Source organism: Physella acuta, unplaced genomic scaffold, assembly GCF_028476545.2.
Source record: "Physella acuta isolate Inbredline_101_S28 unplaced genomic scaffold, ASM2847654v3 ptg000405l, whole genome shotgun sequence".
Taxonomy (NCBI): domain Eukaryota; kingdom Metazoa; phylum Mollusca; class Gastropoda; family Physidae; genus Physella; species Physella acuta.
This window is the reverse complement of record NW_026731924.1, coordinates 141,340-157,737: the sequence shown is the minus strand read 5'-3', so window position 1 is coordinate 157,737 and position 16,398 is coordinate 141,340. Positions and strand designations below refer to the sequence as shown.

At 38.4% G+C, this 16,398-nt stretch overlaps 1 protein-coding gene across 1 annotated transcript; it reads right to left on the bottom strand.

The window, feature by feature from the left end:
• Positions 1-753: 753 nt before the first annotated feature.
• On the bottom strand, positions 754-16,349 carry LOC131942421 (uncharacterized). Its single transcript, XM_059302298.1, has 22 exons — positions 16,233-16,349; positions 15,695-15,785; positions 14,878-15,022; positions 12,126-12,250; positions 11,677-11,865; positions 10,984-11,175; positions 10,341-10,564; positions 9,430-9,658; positions 9,004-9,165; positions 8,659-8,820; positions 7,263-7,491; positions 6,565-6,713; positions 6,291-6,443; positions 5,656-5,817; positions 5,110-5,321; positions 4,199-4,442; positions 3,848-4,009; positions 3,077-3,238; positions 2,687-2,912; positions 2,239-2,384; positions 1,683-1,835; positions 754-1,166 (listed from the first exon to the last, which is right to left on the bottom strand). Exons 2-22 carry the CDS (start codon positions 15,759-15,761, stop codon positions 985-987), a joined length of 3,675 nt encoding a protein of 1,224 aa, XP_059158281.1. The 5' UTR covers positions 15,762-15,785; positions 16,233-16,349; the 3' UTR covers positions 754-984.
• Positions 16,350-16,398: the final 49 nt, after the last annotated feature.

Sequence of the window (16,398 nt, the reverse complement as noted above, 5' to 3'; positions counted from 1 at the left end):
GTCGTTTTTTAAATCCACATCCCTGATGATGGCCGATAAGAAAAACTGTTTAATTTCTTCCTAATGTAATTTAAATTAGTCAATTATCTATCCTAACAATAAAATTTATATTAATTGTATTTTTGTAACTTCCGGCTAATTAAAATGTTTGATTTGGAAAAGATACATTTTTTTTTCCAAATTATTAATTTTAATTTTTCGCTAATTAATTAACAACTTTATAAAAAACAACAACAGCATAATAATAACCTAGTGAATACGTGTAAACCGCATAATTTATGCGTGTCTCATTAATTACCTGTTATAATAAGTATTACATTTACTCGGAAATATTTGCTTTGTTTTAATCAGAGCACTTTTATTACTTTATCCTTAAACAATCATTGTTTTTTTGTATGCCAAGGGAGGCCATACTGATATTGTTCACCGATAAAAAAATCACCAGTAGCATCCCTTTTCATGTACTTGTATTTGCTGTTTTAAAAAATGTCTTCAGTTTACGGTCAAGGGGAGACAACAATGAAAATACAACTGTAAAGCGTGAGATATAGCAGTTGCTTCCCTTTCCTTTTTTTTTTAGTCGACGTTTATTTTATAAAGTTTTGAACCTATTTACTTTGAAAGAACAATTTTGAATCCGAGTAGGAGAACTGATAAGGATATAGTTTTTTAAAAGGTAAATGAAGTGTCTTTCTAAATATTTTTTCTATTTTTGTTTAAATATAGGCACATCTATTTTAACAAACACGGTAATCAGAGGTGGAAGCCAAAGCTGGTTTAATGAAATAGGTTTCGTATGTGTAGAAAATAAAGATACATATATGTACTGTAGTGAGTTAACTAAAGTCGGGCTGTAGTGGTTAGAGAGTTAACTAAAGTCGGGATACGACAGATGGTGACACATCAATACATGCTGCAGGCTTGGTAGCATCAATGACCGCAGGGAAGGGCGTGGCATCAATGACCGAAGGGAGGGGCGTGGCATTAATTACCGCAGGGTGGGGCGTGGCAAACTTCAGCTTCCTGCCCCTCCCCCGTGCATCGGCCACCACCCTTCTCTGGGTGTGCGTTCCTGCATTTTCTCGACCTTGACCTTGTGCCTTGACCACACGTGACGTCACACGGTGACCACAGGCCCCACTTCATCCAGCCTTGAAGATCAGGAACTACCAAGGGTCAAACAAAACACATTACATTAAATTTGAAACGTTTTGTTAACGTAGTTAGGTAAAATTAATTTGATTTCTACAACGATAATAAAATGTGATCGTTTTTAGACAAAAACACTGTACACACATGTACAACAAGATCTTTTACCCACCTGTAGGAAAAGATCCTGTACACACACCATATAAGAGTTCTTGTACTACAAAAAGATCATGTACCCACCTATACAAAAGATACTGTACCCACCTGTACAAAAGATCATGTACCCACTTGTACAAAAAGATCATATACCCACCTATTCAAAAGATACTGTACCCACTTGTACAAAACCATCGTGTACACACCTGTACAAAAAGATCATGTACCCACCTGTACAAAAGATCATGTACCCACTTGTACAAAAATATCATGTACCCACCTATTCAAAAGATACTGTACCCACTTGTACAAAACCATCATGTACCCACCTGTACAAAAGATCATGTACCCTTCTGTACAAAAGATCATGTACTCACCTGTACAGGAACCAGGTGCTGCTTTAAGGACTACACCTGGTCTGGCACCCAGGATGTTGTCGTCTACCTGTGCCAGACACGACCTCGCGAATGTTCCAACATGCACGTCTGTGTATTCTGTTCGTGTCATTTGTAGACCACTCACCAACACAGCTAAAAATAGATGAGGACAAATTCTTAAAGAATGTGCATACTGGTGATCTGTGGGGCAGGTGAAGTAGATTTCACCTGTTTCTGTCAGTTTGGTATATAAAGTGCGTGTACTCAGCACTATGCCCATGTGCCTTAACAGAGTCTAATGGGAGTCAGGCATACAGCAGAGCTAGGAGGACGTAGGAGTCAGGTACTCATCAGTTGGATGTAGGAGTCAGGCAAAGAACTAAGTGGACGAAGCAATGATTAATAGACTCGTTCAAGAGATTCGAACTCGAGACCTTTGGGTTAATAGTCGAACGCTCTACAATATCACCACGCCCCTCCAAATGCTGGTATATGAGTAAAAACAATATGTGAAAGTCAAATCTTAATTCGAGAATACACTTAAATATCTACTTACATTTGAGGTGGGCAGAACTTTTGAATTTAATGGCCATGTTGTTACAGGTTTTTATTTCCTCGAGGTAACTCCCGACAAGGTTCCCATTTTCATACAAGGTTAGTTCCCCTTTCTTTGTGTACACAACAGCGACATGGCTCCAATCACTGGGGAAACAATGGCATTACCAGGGGGAATAATTCATACTGAACTTACAAGGGGGAATAATTCACACTGAACTTACAAGGGGAAATAATCGAGCTACCTTACAAGGGGAATGATTTTACATTTGCGTTACAATGGCAAACAAATTACATTACCTAGCAAGGGATAAAAATTAACAATGGCCTTAAAAGAGCTAATTTGTGTGTGAACACAGAATTAGATTTTAAAAAAACTCATTATTATAAAGTTTTTGACCGTTTTTGAGACAGTTAAAAATCTTGACACTAGAATAGACCTCAAATACCTGGTCGCGTTGGTGACGTCAGTGTCTAGACAGAAGGTCACGTGACCCAGCGCCAGCCCTGCACAGCTCGTGTTGACCGTGGAATGTTCCAGAGAAAATCTCAGCCTTGACCTCGTGTGATTGACGTCAGCGGACAGCCAGGCCATGAAGGTGAAGGTGACAGGTGAGTCGTCCTTGACCTCTAGAACTGGACCTGGGCTGTTCTCGTTTAAACTGACGGCAACAACTGGACGGTGAAAAAAAAATTCAACTGAAGATGATGGAAAGTGTTCGCTACTGGCTTAAACTGTTCGCTATTGGCTTAAACTGTTTGCTAATGGCTTAAAGGGTTCGCTGTTGGCATAAAGCGTCCAATACAGTTTGAATGAAAAACCAAACAAGGCTTCTCACACTGGCATTCGTGGCGGGATCTTGCTCCTGGGGTGGGGGTCGACATGCCGTAGGGACAACGTCTGCAGCCCCTCCCACCGTCCTGTGGCTGGTAGGACCCTGGGGGACAGGTCTGACATGGTCTCGTGCCTGTGTCTGAGTAGTGACCAGGCGAGCAGAAATCTGGAGACAGTTCAATGGTCACAGGTAACAGGTTACAGTTCATATATCTTCAAATAAGGTAACTAATTTGAGCAGCAGGGGATTTGGGGGGGGGGGGGGGGGGGAGGAGGGAGGGGTCGCTGAAAGTTCTAGAACACATGTGAGATTCGCACTTTTATTTAACTATAAGACCTACATTGGCTTAAGTTGACCACGTTAAAGTTTGAGAATGACCTTGGCAAAGATTGAAACTGACCTTGAAAAATTATTAGACTGACCTTGACAAAATGTAAGACTGACCTTGACAAATTATGAGACTGGCCTTGACAAATTATGAGACTGGCCTTGACAAATTATGAGACTGGCCTTGACAAATTATGAGACTGGCCTTGACAAATTATGAGACTGGCCTTGACAAATTATGAGACTGGCCTTGACAAATTATGTGACTGACCGTGACAAAATGTGAGACTGGCCTTGACAATGTTTGAGACTGACACTGAAATGTTATGAGACTGACCTTGAAATATTTTGAGACTGACCTTGAAATATTTTGAGACTGACCTTCGCAGAGCTTGAGACTGACCTTGAAATATTTTCAGACTGACCTTGTCAAAGTGTGAGACTGACCTTGACAAAGCTTTAGACTGACAGTTGCAGTGCTGACAGTCGCTGTACCCTTAGGACATTGCTTGCAGGTGAACCCAATGTCCTGGTCCTGATAGGTGTCTTTAGGACATTCCCTGCATTTGTCTGTCTTCGTGTCGTAGATGTAGCCTTGACCACAGCCCGCTGTTTAATTAATTACAGAAATTCTAATTTAGTCTTTGATTAGATTAAAATTTCACATAGTCGTGTACGTTATACATTTGGGTAAAAAAAATCTATTGAATTTGTGACTAAAGAAAACGTACTAACTGAATATATAAAACGTTGATAGATATTTGTGAGTCTCTAGTCAAGCGTGACGCAATGACTCACCACAAGCCATGACGTCATACTCCAGCCTCGTGCCCGGGTCACATGTGAACTCCGCCTGACCTTGTTCAAGCTCTGCCAACCTGCCCACCCCAGGAAGGTCAAGGTTACCCGAGGTGTGCACGTGAAGCAGCTGGTGATTGAGTGAGTCGACCACAGAGTTGTAAAACTTGTAGCTCCCCCGGGGTCCACTCCCCCAGGGTCCACTCCTCTGCTGGTAGACACCGACATGGACGACAGCAGTCACCTGAAAGTTGCTTGACTTTGTGGGCTTTCTTTGAACTTTATGTGGTTTTGTTTTTGTATTTGTCAACCAAGGTCTTAGTGTAAATTATTGTGTGTGTACCCAGAGTGTAATGTGTAGCTCGACCAAGGTTGGGCTCTGATATTTTTAAATATGATAAAACCAGATATCAATAAAGGTCTGATAATTAAATCTTTATAACTTATTAATTAAACTTAATAAAACTATATATCGATAAAGTCTGATAATTAAATCTTTATAACTTATTAATTCAACAATCCACAACATAGATACTTAGCATATAAGACAATAGATTTTAATAGCTTAATTACGATATTTTTATCTTAACACAATAATCCTAGTCTCCCTGCAAGTATGTCTGACAAATCCTAGTTTTGTTCTAGGATTAGTATTTAACTCTTATAGTTCTATGTTTGTGACCTTCTAAATCTGCCTGGTGCGATAATCCTCAGCCCAGGTATTTAGAACCCCCAAAGTTTTGTTTTTCAACCCATCCCTCTAGTGTCATATGGTCCGATTTCTGAACCAGTGGGTGACATTTCATTTGTCACTGTTTCTAACTTATATGCCAACAATGTATGATAATATGATAATCATACCATCAACTGTGGATTAGTTAATCTTTGGATTATGTTAATCTTCAGATTACCTTGTACAGTGACGTCAGTTCTCTTTGTTGGACGTGTTTGCCGCAGGTGACCTTGACCTCTCTGACGTCAACCTTCCCGTCAGCCCCCAGCAGGTCAAGACCTGACAAGGCCGTGAGAAAGTTGTCCTTGACAACACTGACGTCACTGCTGCAGTTACCGCTGTAGTAGTAGAAGCTGGGTGACGTCATGACGTCATTAGGACGTCTTCGGGCTGTTGGAGGGTTGTTAGAGGGGTGAGTTAAGATTTTTAAAAACATTTTCCGTATTTTTTTCTAAAGAGAGACAAGTCTAAAAATAGATCTTTCAAATCCTGCGCGGTGCGCTTTTGACACGATCACACAATATGAAACAATAACCACAATTCAATGTGACGTTACACAGACACGGCAAGAAACTTTAGAAATCTGCTGTAGGATAGGCACTCTCAGGATTTATTGAACTGTTTCTGCTTCAAATGTAGCTAGAATAAAACATTGACCACCTACCACAATATCAAGGACGTTTTGACCACCTACCACAGTGTCAAGGACGTTTTGACCACCTACCGCAGTCGGCGACCCTACACACTTCCGTTTCCTGATCCGCTCCATAGCAGTCGCCGCCATCTTGGTTCTCACATTTTCTCGTTCTCGTCCTGGCGCCATGACCACACGTGACGTCACAGACTGACCACTGGCCCCACTTTGACCACTCACGTGCGACTGGCACTGTGGAGAAATTCTTACTTGACGTATTCTTTACAAAATAGTTCTGCCACAATAGTTCTTACTGTTTCCCTACCAACGCCTCCTGTACATTACGTACCGAATGCATGCATCCACTATTTTTAATAAATACCTATGCACACAAACACAGACGACTTAGGTTTTCTAATTAGAGTAATAATTAATGTAGTAGTAGTCAAGTTAGTGATGCGAAAAGTAGCAACTACACTAGCAAGAGGAGAGACAGTGATACATACATGTGCTACATATATGCAGACATATAAATAATGTGAAACCATACAGTAAATACCCTCTGGGTATGATCAATTTTAGTCACATAATAAATAGCTTTGACAAAAACGTTAAAAAACAACATAGTTTGGCCCAGGTGTGAATACAGGTGGCAGTCTGCTATTAGAGAAAACAACATAGTTTGGAACAGGTGTGAGTACATAGTTTGGAGCAGGTGTGAGTACCTGTGCAGGTGTTTGCCGACGTGTTGAGCGTGTCCCCATGTCTGGCACCCAGAATGTTGTCGTCTACCTGTGCCAGACATGACCTCGCGAATGTTCCAACATGCACGTCTGTGTATTCTGTTCGTGTCATTTGTAGACCACTCACCACCACAGCTAAAAATAGAACAATGTGAATTATTTCTGTTACATATTGACGGTCAGAATATTTATCACAAATTTATTTTAAAAATATTTCCAAAAATATTTTGTGTATACATGTTGAAAAATAACGTACAGGTCAAGTTATCTGAAGGTTGAAACTGTATGTTGATCTTGTTCCAAGTGGTCATATCAACATACAGATAACTCTCGCCTTGCTTGCCGTTCTCATACAGAGTAACTTGCCCTTTGCCGTTACAGGTCACAGCTAGATGGCTCCAGGAACTGTGTACAAATATGTTGGTCAATATGTACATGTACAAGTTGATCCACATGTACATGTACAAATATGTTTGTCAACATGTACATGTACAAGTTGGTTCACGTGTATATGTACAAATTAGCTTATATGTTCATGTACAAGTTGGTTCACATGTACATGTACAAGTTAGTCACCGTGTTCATGTAAATTTAGTTCATATATTCATGTACACATGGGGTAAAGAAAAAAAAAGCAGTTTATTAGGAAAAACCTAAAACCTAAAATAAAACAAATATTTAAAAAAATCTTCATAGCGACAAGTTTTAAAATGCCCTGAAAATAAGAAAATAAAACTAAACTGCTTTCTTCAAAAAAAGCTTTGATTGCTAAAATATATAAATGATCAATTTAAAAAAAACAACGTTTTTTATCAAAATATGAAGAAAAAAATATCTAGCTTATATTTAAAAGTAAAACATTCAATAATACTGAATCAGACAAACAGTTTAGCTGTAGAAAAACAGTTTAGCTGTAGACAAATCATTTAGCTGCAGCCAAAAAAAAAACAACACCTGTTCGTATCATGTGTGACGTCAGTGTCCAGACAGATGGTCACGTGACCCAGCACCAGACCAGCACAGCTCCAGTTGACCGTGGAATGTTCCAGAGAAAATCTCAGCCTTGATCTCGTGTGATTGACGTCAGCGGACAGCCAGGCCATGAAGGTGAAGGTGACTGGAGATTCGTCCTTGACCTCTAGAACTGGACCTGGGCTGTTCTCGTCTAACCTGACGGCAACAACTGGTGGGAGGGGGGGGGGGGACGGTTAAACAAATACATGCATCATTGGCCTTCGTCGATTGCAGATAGTTACAGCCAGAACTTTATATATAAAACCTCATATAGACAACGAACTTAAGAAGAAAAAATATATACAGTAAAATAATTAAATTACAAATTAAATTAACCTAACGTGAAGCCTACGTCCCTAGATTTAACACACGTGACCGCCTACGCAAGTATCTATCCACTACAGGCGGACCGCACCGGGTGACACCATTTAGGGGGGTGACACCAAGGCAAAAAATAGCAAAATATATAGAGAAAAACTTGAGGGGGGGGGGGGGGGGGGGGAATCGAAAGTGTGACTACAGGCAGATTAAAAATGAGATATTTTTGTACTGCCGACGGTAACGAATACATCTGGAAAGTACGAACTAAATCGCTGCATTGGAAAAGGCACAAAATTAAGTTTCAACATTTTCCACAAACACGCAAACAAACAGACAATCTGAACTAAATGAAATATTTTAATGGTTATAAAAAGCAGGTGAATAAAAATACGAAATGACAACAAACATTGAACAAACACACTGGAATACAATCACTGAACAAACACATTAGAAAACAAACACTAGATTTCAAACATTGAACAAACATTAGAATACAAACATTGAACAAACACACTAGAATACAAACATTAACAAACATTAGAATACAAACATTGAACAAACACACTAGATTACAAACATTGTACAAACACACTAGAATACAAACATTCAACAAACACTAGAATACAAAGATTGAACAAACACACTAGAATACAAACATTGTACAAACACACTAGAATACAAACATTCAACAAACACTAGAATACAAACATTGTACAAACACACTAGAATACAAACATTCAACAAACACTAGAATACAAACATTGAACAAACACACTAGAATACAAACATTGTACAAACACACTAGAATACAAACATTGAACAAACACACTAGAATACAAACATTGAACAAACACACTAGAATACAAACATTGAACAAACACACTAGAATACAAACATTGTACAAACATTAGAATAAAAACATTGTACAAACACACTAGAATACAAACACTAGAATACAAACATTGAACAAACACACTAGAATACAAACATTGAACAAACACACTAGAATACAAACATTGACAATCTTGACCAGACGTGGCTCCTGTCTGAGGTGTGGACATTCCGAAAGGGCAAAGGTCACACACGTGCATGCCACGCTCTGATTGGTGGGTTCCAGCTGGACATTTCTGGCATGGCGTCATCCCCGTGTCTGAGTAGTGACCAGCAGGACAGTGTCCTGTTTAGGACACCAATACCTCTTTAGTGTATATGTATGTGCCTAATTTTTTTATTTTGTTTTATATATATATATATATATATATATATATATATATATATATATATATATATATATATATATATATATATATATATATATATATATATACAAATACACAAAATTTGAGGGAACAGAACTGACCTTGACATTGCTTGAGACTGACTGACCCCATGTAGACAGTCGTTGTACCTGTAGGACACGGCTTGCAGGTGAACCCAATGTCCTGGTCCTGATAGGTGTCTTTAGGACATTCCCTGCATTTGTCTGTCTTCGTGTCGTAGATGTAGCCTTGGCCACACCCAACTGATGACGTGAGACAGAGCATTAAAATAGATACAACATTTAAAAAAAATAGTTAGTTGTGTACAATAAATAAGTCAATACAAGAAGGATATTTTACAATCCACTAACATTCTAAATGACGTAGGAGTGTTTGTGTTACAATTGTATTGAGTCTCGAGATTAAGAAATAAGCTAGTGATGAAACAGATCCGGTAGTGACGTCACAGCAGCTCGTCCCCATGACTCAGTAGATCAAATTCGCTTGTGCATGACGCAATGACTCACCACATGCCATGACGTCATAGACCATCCTCGTGCCAGGCTCACACGTGAACTTCACCTGACCTTGATCCAGTTCCCCAAACCTGCCAACCCCGGGAAGGTCAAGGTCACCAGCCGAGGACGCCTTAGACAGCCGCTCCCCCAGGGACTCGACCACGGAGCTGTAGAACTTGTAGCTGCCCGTGGGGGTGCCTTGGTTCCTGTAGACCCCCACCCTCAGCGTGGCTGTCATCTGGAAGTTGACATTTAGAAGTGTTAACTGTTCTGTTAACAATTTGTAAACAGAGAAGCTCTGAAGGTTAGCAATTGAGTTGAAGCGAGATAAGAGCCTACATCTTCCATTGGACTAATTAATCAGTAAAATATTTTGTTATACAGCTTCTTAAAGGTCAAGAAATTAATTAAGCTGAAATATGATTAACTAAAGGGACGACATGGGCAAAAAGTAGAGGTTACGAGTGCCAACCCAAAAGTCTCGAGTTCAGATCCCGGGCTCCAGTCTGTAGTACGTCCTTGAGTCCACCCAGCTCTGATGGGTACCTGTCATACGTTGGGGAAAACAAGGCGCTGGGCCTAGAGCTGACACAATACCCCCCTCTATACCGACAACATTGAAAGACATGAACTCTGTTACATCTGCCCCATGTGTCTTGGACACAAATATGATGATTATGATTAGCTTAATGAGACGCTACTGGAGTAGCGAGAAGTGAGACCTACTATACTCACGTATTGAGGACAATTGAACCTTACACTAAAACAACACCAGTTTCTACAAGCGATACAGCTCTGTAAGGCTCATCCTAATACGTCTAAATAGATCGTATTTGATGCCGTGAGCATTTGTTGCCCATGTTCACCAATATGGCGTGAATGTAATATTTATCAACCCTTATTCTAAAAGAAACACGTACCTTATATTGAGACAGGTGTTCACCAGCCGTATGCCGGACAGTCACGTGTTTCCCACACGTGACCACCACCTCTGTGACGTCACACTTCCCGCCGGCCCCCACCAGCTGAAGACCTGACAAGGCCGTGAGAAATTTTTCCCTGACCACACTGACGTCACTGCTGCAGTCTCTACTGTAGTAGTAGAAGCTGGGTGACGTCATGACGTCTTGTGGACGTCTTGGGGCTGTGCAAAGTGGGACATATATATGTAAATCACTACACGTGATAAAATTGTGACATAAATTATGTAAATCATTACACGTGGTGAAACTGTGACATCTTAAACGGACATCGTTACACTTGACGAACTATTGGAACTAGTGTTGATTACAAGACATCAAGTAAACCTATTCATGCACCAAGTAAACCTACCAATGCACCGAGAAAACGTACCCATACACCAAGAAACCTACCTACGCTTCAAGTAAACCTACCCAAGCCCCAATAAAACATACCCACGTCCCAGGTAAACCTACCCACGTCCGAGGTAAACCTACCAACGCCCCAAGAAAACCTACCCATGCACCACAAAAAACCTACCCATGCACCACAAAAACCTACTCATGCACCACAAAAACCTACCCACACCCCAAGAAAACCTACCCATGCATCTGGGAATGAAGTCTTTGGGCGACCACACCTCACTGAGGTCCGAGCAGGTGTAGGTCCTGTTGGCCACGTCATGGAGGACCATGTCCTGAACACACTGAGGCAGGCAGGTCCTACTGGTCCTGTTGACACTGTGGCAGGTCACTGCCCCGTTCTCCGGGGGTGGGAGCTTCCTGCAGACCTTCTCTGGTGTATCAGGGAGAGGGTTAGTTAGACTTTCTCTGGTGTATCAGAGAGAGGGTTAGTTAGACTTTCTCTGGTGTATCAGGGAGAGAGAGAGAGTTAGCACGGTTCTAAGTGTTCAATGATGTAGTTTTTATTAGCTTGCAGTACAGGTTTTTTGTATTTAGTTATGTATGAGATCAAGTCAGACTTTTAGTGTTAAGATATAAAACTATCATTGGTTAAAGTTAGGACTTGGTGTGGCTTTAGAACCTAGGGCTGGAGATATGGCAGCAGATTCAGGTAGTTTTAGAAGTATGTTTAGAGTTAGGAAAGCAATATTAAAGTGATTGTTTGATTAGAGTTAGGGTTAGAGTTGGAATTAGAATTTGAGTTAGAGTTAGCGTGAGGTTTAGAGTTCGGGTCAGAGTTCGGGTCAGAGTTCGGGTCAGAGTTCGGGTCAGAGTTCGGGACCCACTGTGTACATAAACCTGTAGAACTGAGAGCAGAGGTTCGAACACCAACCTTTACAGTACGGCTTGGGGCGGCTCCAGGTCTCGTTCTCCTGGCACTCGGCCACAGAACTCCCCACAAGTCTGTAGCCGGGATCACAGCCGTACTGGCACCGGCTGCCGTAGACGTTACCTGCCTTGGCATCATGACAGTGGACAGTTCCGTTAGCCAGGGTCAGGTGGTCAGCGCGACACCTACGGACTGGACGAACGTTTTTTTTAATTAAACATTGAACCAGATACACACTCTCTATTGGTCCAACTAGATCTTGTAATTAAAAGTATTAATCTAAGCTCTAAAATTACGACAATAGATACTGTATGTGTACTTATATATATATATATATATATATATATATATATATATATATATATATATATATATATATATATATATATATATATATATATATATATATATATATATATATGTGTGTGTGTGTGTCTGTGTGTGTTATTTACCTTTGAGCCTGAAAGAAACCGTGCATGCCCCCGACGAGCCGTAGTAGTCAGTAGCGATGTATCGGATGGTGTGGGAACCTTCAGAGAAAATACTTCCAGACGGGAGGCCTTCAGACTGGTAGAACCTAGGAAGAGTTTTTTTTATCTTATCCTGATGTTATACACAGACGGGTAGAACCTAGGAAGTTTATTTTATCTTATCCTGATGTTATACACAGACTGGTAGAACCTAGGAAGAGTTTATTGTATCTTATCCTGATTTAATACACAGACTGGTAGAACCTAGGAAGAGTTTTTTTTTATCTTATCCTGATGTTATACACAGACGGGTAGAACCTAGGAAGTTTATTTTATCTTATCCTGATTTAATACACAGACGGGTAGAACCTAGGAAGTTTATTTTATCTTATCCTGATGTTATACACAGACTGGTAGAACCTAGGAAGTTTATTTTATCTTATCCTGATTTAATACACAGACGGGTAGAACCTAGGAAGTTTATTTTATCTTATCCTGATGTTATACACAGACTGGTAGTAGCAAGAGTTTATTTTATCTTATCCTGATGTAATACACAGACTGGTAGAACCTAGGAAGAGTTTATTTTATCCTATCCTGATGTAATACACAGACTGGTAGAACCTAGGAAGTTTATTTTATCTTATCCTGATGTTATACACAGACTGGTAGTAGCAAGAGTTTATTTTATCTTATCCTGATGTAATACACAGACGGGTAGAACCTAGAAGTTTATTTTATCTTATCCTGATGTAATACACAGACTGGTAGAACCTAGGAAGAGTTTATTTTATCTTATCCTGATGTAATACACAGACTGGTAGAACCTAGGAAGTTTATTTTATCTTATCCTGATGTAATACACAGACTGGTAGAACCTAGGAAGAGTTTATTGTATCTTATCCTGATGTAATACACAGACTGGTAGAACCTAGGAAGAGTTTATTTTATCTTATCCTGATGTAATACACAGACTGGTAGAACCTAGGAAGAGTTTATTTTATCTTATCCTGATGTTATACACAGACTGGTAGAACCTAGGAAGTTTATTTTATCTTATCCTGATTTAATACACAGACGGGTAGAACCTAGGAAGTTTATTTTATCTTATCCTGATGTTATACACAGACTGGTAGTAGCAAGAGTTTATTTTATCTTATCCTGATGTAATACACAGACTGGTAGAACCTAGGAAGAGTTTATTTTATCTTATCCTGATGTAATACACAGACTGGTAGAACCTAGGAAGTTTATTTTATCTTATCCTGATGTTATACACAGACTGGTAGTAGCAAGAGTTTATTTTATCTTATCCTGATGTAATACACAGACTGGTAGAACCTAGGAAGAGTATATTTTATCTTATCCTGATGTAATACACAGACGGGTAGAACCTAGAAGTTTATTTTATCTTATCCTGATGTAATACACAGACTGGTAGAACCTAGGAAGTTTATTTTATCTTATCCTGATGTTATACACAGACTGGTAGTAGCAAGAGTTTATTTTATCTTATCCTGATGTAATACACAGACGGGTAGAACCTAGGAAGAGTTTATTTTATCTTATCCTGATGTAATACACAGACGGGTAGAACCTAGAAGTTTATTTTATCTTATCCTGATGTAATACACAGACTGGTAGAACCTAGGAAGAGTTTATTTTATCTTATCCTGATGTAATACACAGACTGGTAGAACCTAGGAAGTTTATTTTATCTTATCCTGATGTAATACACAGACTGGTAGAACCTAGGAAGAGTTTATTGTATCTTATCCTGATGTAATACACAGACTGGTAGAACCTAGGAAGAGTTTATTTTATCTTATCCTGATGTAATACACAGACTGGTAGAACCTAGGAAGAGTTTATTTTATCTTATCCTGATGTAATACACAGACTGGTAGAACCTAGGAAGAGTTTATTTTATCTTATCCTGATGTAATACACAGACGGGTAGAACCTAGGAAGTTTATTTTATCTTATCCTGATGTAATACACAGACTGGTAGAACCTAGAGTGAATATATATGTACATCTGCTTTAAAAAAAAATTAGGCTGTTGTGTCTTTCTTTCGTTTATCGCTAACAAATCCCGAAATCTCAATGGTGAAACTAACACGGCATGCGCAGGTTCAAATGAAAAATATTACTTGTCTGTCTCAAAAACATTCAACCTGATGGTGAAATGTGAATAAATACAACTGTCGACTGGTTTGTTTCAGCTTTCATTGTGTATTAATGAACACAGGTTTTAATTAGAAAATAAATGAAACATTGTGTCAAGAGACGTTATGTTCTGCAGAGAAAGAAACCTCTCCTTGTAACTCTAAGGCATATTTCCTCTGTATGGCTTCCCGTTTTATTTAACGCTAACCAATAAGTTAACTTTGTTATCTGTTAGTTTTGTTTACATTTTTATACCTGATTTGTCGGTAATTGACACAAAACATGAAATGACTAAAACACGAAAAACATCATTGATTTTAATGGTGATTATTGTGATAGACTAGTTAATAAAGTAATTTTTTAAACTTAGTTTTTAAACTAATTTTTTTATATTAATTAACCTTGAAGTGGAACACACATAAATTTTAAATGTTCGCTACATAAGGATGTTTACTGACCACTCTCTTGACTGATATTCTACTCACAGATATTCACTGACCAGATACATGCAGTTCGGGGTCTGGCGGCACTGTAGTTCCGCCCTGGGACGCATGCCATACGCTTACCTTGGTGTACCGTTATCATCATAAGCGTTGGGCACGGCCCAGGAAATATTTCTGGTGACGTCACCTTTAGCGGTCATCAAGATGGCGGGAAACGATGGGCAGACGATCGTTGGGGCCGAGTTGTAGCTCCTGGACGATGACCTGGCTGTAGAGGAAACAAGTGCCATAACTCATGCGAAATCACACATAACAGGTGCCATAACTCATGCGATATCACACATTACAAGGGCCACAACTCATGCGATATCACACATTACAAGGGCCACAACTCATGCGATATCACACATAACAAGGGCCACAACTCATGCGAGATCATACATAACAAGTGCCATAACTCATGCGATATCACACATAACAGATGCCAGAACTCATGCGATATCACACATAACAAGTGTAGTTATCGGATGCGACATCACGAAATGTATCCGGGGGCAGTCACTCGCAACACACGAGTAGAACTCACACTTGGCCAAAAGGTAAACGCGTCATATACAACAATCTTCTACCCCCATTTTATCATTGATCACACAATTGAAAGACCTAATTTTAAATCTATAACGCATACAAAAAACCCTTAGAGAAAATATGTCGTCTAGAACGCCTACCTCATGGAACAAAAACACATCCAACATTGTGGCTACATGATATGGTCTTACACAAAAAAGATAACAGTACAAAGATTGTTTATTATATAAGTAAAACCTACACTAAACTATTATCAAAGTAAAAAAAAAATATTTATCCATTTTATTGTCAATACGCTTAGAAAAAGTTTATAAGCTATCGTTTCCCCAAATGAGTAAAGTTTGTTACTTACAATTACAAGCACCACAGTGGCCGGCTATCAAAGTAAGGATCAGCAGTTGATAGGTTAAATGGTTCATTTTTTGTGGCAGTAACGTAACATACTAGGATAAAATATATGTTTTTAAAATTATGTAAATTTATATATATGTATATATATATATATATATATATATATATATATATATATATATATATATATATATATATATATATATATATATATATATATAAATACATACACACACCCATATATATATATATATATATATATATATATATATATATATATATATATATATATATATATATATATATATATATATATATATAGTTATATATTATATATATATATATATATATATATATATATATATATATATATATATATATATATATATATATATATATATATATATATATATATATATGTATATATATATATATATATATATATATATATATATATATATATATATATATATATATATATATATATATATGGGCCTTCAAGTTAACATTCACAATATAAAAGCAAAGGCATGGTTTACCGAAGCTGCCTAATTTATCTGATTAAATGAAGTCAATATTATGGGAAAAAAATATGCGAATTTCAATAACACATTTTTTTCCCAAAAAACTTCCAAGGTGGTGCTACCGAAGCTGCCTAATTTATCTGACTAAATGAAGGCGAACATTCGTAATAATATGAAAAAA

What these genes read in the sequence shown, in the direction of transcription:
- LOC131942421 (XM_059302298.1), bottom strand. Translation starts at nt 15,761, where the DNA reads ATGAACCATTTAACCTATCAACTGCTGATCCTTACTTTGATAGCCGGC. An exon ending in GGTTTCTTTCAGGCTCAAAG is followed by an intron (nt 11,866 to 12,125) that starts GTAAATAACACA and finishes ACGTTCGTCCAG; the next exon opens with TCCGTAGGTGTCGCGCTGAC. An exon ending in CTATGACGTCATGGCATGTG is followed by an intron (nt 9,166 to 9,429) that starts GTGAGTCATTGC and finishes TCACGTCATCAG; the next exon opens with TTGGGTGTGGCCAAGGCTAC.